This window comes from Triticum aestivum, chromosome 2D (genome assembly GCF_018294505.1).
Source record: "Triticum aestivum cultivar Chinese Spring chromosome 2D, IWGSC CS RefSeq v2.1, whole genome shotgun sequence".
Lineage (NCBI taxonomy): Eukaryota > Viridiplantae > Streptophyta > Magnoliopsida > Poales > Poaceae > Triticum > Triticum aestivum.
In genome coordinates, this window is record NC_057799.1 from 20,333,063 (window position 1) to 20,336,433 (window position 3,371).

Consider the following 3,371-nt stretch of genomic DNA (forward strand, 5'->3'; position numbering starts at 1 on the left):
CTAGCAAATGATGTCCCAGTTCAGCTCAGGATTGTCAAGCACCTCTATTAGAGCTGGCATGTCCACGTCCCCTGGGTCGAACTTTTGGAATTCTGTTACTGCTCCCGCCATTTTGCCATTTTGAATTAGGTCCATGCCAGGGTCATTCTTCCCGCCGTTGCTAGTGTTGGCGTCGCAGCAAGTGTGATGACCGTAGTACACAACAATGTACTTTGCAGTTTCCTCTTCACAATTAATAGTTACGTTATGATCCTGTTGCTGAATTGTCTTGGTTGCTGGGCAATTCCGTTCTGTGTAGGCGCATCTGTAGTAGCTCCTGCTTAATTACAAGTTTTCTTAGTTATGCATTATAATGAGAAATTGATTGCTTAATAACCTGTAAATAGAACTACCACTATGATTATCAATAGTCACGGATTCAAAACAGCCGGAAAAAGTGCATCCAAATGTTTTGGACTAGGTCATCAATAGGGGGGGGTCATGCCACATAAGATTATGTTCGGTCATAATAGGATGTTCTAGGCACACACACGCGCACGCGCACACACACATATCCTTTTGGTCATTGCCTCATATGTATTTTGCATAACAGAGAACCATCCTCACATGTGATGGTTTCCGAGAACAATCTCAAATAAAGGAACTAGAATGTACTCCCTCCGTTCCTAAATATAAGCCCTTTTAGAGATTTCATTACAAACTATATATGGAGCAAAATGAGTGAATCCACACTCTAAAATGCGGCTATATATATATATATATCCGTATGTAGTCCATATTGGAAGCTCTAAAATGTCTTATATTTAGAAACTGAGGGAGTAGGTTTTCACAGTATTAATGTGAGGATATGCTTGAACGAATTTCTTAGTGGTAATATAGATACCTGGCATGTTCCCTCCTGTTAATGTTCTTCTGCCCATATTTTCTCCAATGATGGCCATCATAATGTGGAACAACTGTTACAAGAGATCTTGATCGCTTGTCGTTGTTTCTCCTGCACGATGCATACATACATATATAAGTGGCAACAAATTGATGAGATACCTGAAATGCAAACATATATCGAGGAAAAGGTAACAACTACGTACTACTAAGGATGATCCAATTTGAATGTAGACAAGAACATATTAATCAATTCGCAAAAAAAAGTAATCAAGATTTGTATTGGAAGATTTCGAACCTTCTCTTCTGACCAACATTGCTGATCATGGGCTTCTCCTCTTGTCCTTCGCCGGCGTTGGGCGTAATTACATCAACGCCTATGAGGTCGAAGGCCGTCGGCGGTCGACGACCGCCTGCTTGGGTACTGATCCCCTTAAGCCTGGACATGACACCGGCGATGCAGTCGATCACGTCGTCGAAGAGGCAGATGGCGAGGTCGGCCGACCTGCTGTCGGCATCGCGAAGCGCCGGCAGGATGAGCGCGCGGAGTTGCGTCAGAAGCTCCTGCTGCTGCCTGAGTAAGAACAACACGTCCATCTGGGAGCCGCCATTGACGACCATTATGCTGCTGCTCTTAATCTTGTTATCCAAGAAAGTATATGGGAATCTGCGTGTGCCCTCATTATGTAGTACTAGGGGCCATGCATGCACGGACGCACTTGCTAGTTAAATATGTTTTCTTTACGTACAGGGGCTCTGTACCACGGTATGTACTTGCCCATGGTCCGTCTAATCTAAAAGAAAAGAAAGAGCATGCAGTGTGAGACGACTAAGAGGGCACGAGGAGAGGTACGAGACGTTTGACTGGTCGTCCGTCCGGGGTTGTTGCTTGCTCGACTGATGGAAGAGGAAAGAATAAAAGAGTCAAAAGATCACCTCCAATCTGCATGCATGCAATCATTCATGCATGGTGCATGCATCCATGATCTGGAGAGTAACAACAACTGTGCCACTAATTAATTTTTATTGCTTGAAAGTTGAAACTGTATGCATATGCTGACCATGGAGTGACATACATGCTGACCGGGAGAGTGACATATACGCGGCATGCACGAAGCGAGACGGGTTCGTCTACCGACCGGCTGGGATACTGATCGATCAGTGAGATGTTTTTTTTACTGTATTTTTTCTAGAAAAGGAGGAGGACCCCCGGCCTGCATCTGGACGATGCATGCAGCCACTTTATTAATTATTCATACAAGACCTTACAAAGTCATACAACAGTAAGACTAAAGCCACCGTCTACGCAACATCTGTCGCTACTCCTATCCAGTTGATGAAGGGATGCTGATAGTCTGGGCCTAATACCAAACAGACCTTGCAGTCAAACCTAATATCTAAGACCTGAGGTCCCAACCAGGACGCCTGCCGGGTATGGGGACGTCGATCAGGTTTATATATGTTTGGTAAATTTTTCTCGTCTATGTGACTAGCAAAATATGAGATATACGCTACAAAAAGTGGGTAGGGCATTTGGGTGTTTCAAACTGCACGTATGCACGCTGACCAGGAGTAACTAACATGAAAGGGATATAATAAATACTAATATGAACTAAAACCGCAACACTTATTTCAGGTCGGAGAGTACATTAAAATTGAGAAGAGCTCCCAAAGAAATACTCCAATTAGGGGATCATATATAGGCCGAAACTACGAACCTAGTGAATATAGTACCGAGAAAGACATCATACCCTACTTTATAGATAAAGCTAAATCATAACACAACCATGCCGAGAAACGGATGTCCACATGAAGCAGCAAGGTTAAACAAAAAAACCATAAATAGTGTGTGCTGGGGTCAACAGCAAAACCAGAATCTAGTGGATATATATAATACTAGTTGAGAAAACCACATGGTCATGGGAGGGTTTACTTAACCAATCTGATGTGCTTTAAGCTGGTGGCGTCCATCTGGACGACACCATCTTGGCAAGTTTCTTTTCCACGTGAAGTATCCTATCTAGCATTTGATTACCCAAGCTGTTACAATACTATAGCTCCCACAACATTGTCGTGTACTGTTTCCAGTAGCAAAGCTTCGTCTTATGCATAATGAATAGTCAAGTATGATGGTCTTATTATAAATGAGTTTTTGGATGGTGATTGGTAGGAACCAAGCGATATTTACTATTACTCGTTAACATAGGATAGTTGACCTTAGGATGAACCGACATAGCATGCATATGTATCCCAAATCATGAACAGCTTCCAAGTATATTCAATGTACTGATATGGCTTATTATGTTGCTAGACCTTGATGATGAACGTCTGCCTGTATCAACTTCGAGGAGCAGGCAAAACCAAACCGATCCTTTATGGCCTTATGAGTTTGACATATCTAGGCTATATAATTTTAATATTTCCCCTGTAACTTTGAGACATTGTCGTGTTTCAGGCAATATTTGTAACAAAGGGCATCTTTATTGGAC

At 42.6% G+C, this 3,371-nt stretch overlaps 1 protein-coding gene across 1 annotated transcript; it reads right to left on the bottom strand.

Moving 5' to 3' along the window:
- Positions 1-1,515, bottom strand: LOC123048377 (probable WRKY transcription factor 70). Its single transcript, XM_044471491.1, has 3 exons — positions 1,181-1,515; positions 884-994; positions 1-316 (listed from the first exon to the last, which is right to left on the bottom strand). Exons 1-3 carry the CDS (start codon positions 1,501-1,503, stop codon positions 1-3), a joined length of 750 nt encoding a protein of 249 aa, XP_044327426.1. The 5' UTR covers positions 1,504-1,515.
- Positions 1,516-3,371: the final 1,856 nt, after the last annotated feature.

Bases quoted from the DNA above. Each gene is read 5' to 3' on its own strand.
- LOC123048377 (XM_044471491.1), bottom strand. From the start codon at position 1,503: ATGGTCGTCAATGGCGGCTCCCAGATGGACGTGTTGTTCTTACTCAGG. The intron at 995-1,180 runs GTTCGAAATCTT...TGCATCGTGCAG, and splicing joins AATGTTGGTCAGAAGAGAAG to GAGAAACAACGACAAGCGAT. The intron at 317-883 runs GTATCTATATTA...GTAATTAAGCAG, and splicing joins AACAGGAGGGAACATGCCAG to GAGCTACTACAGATGCGCCT.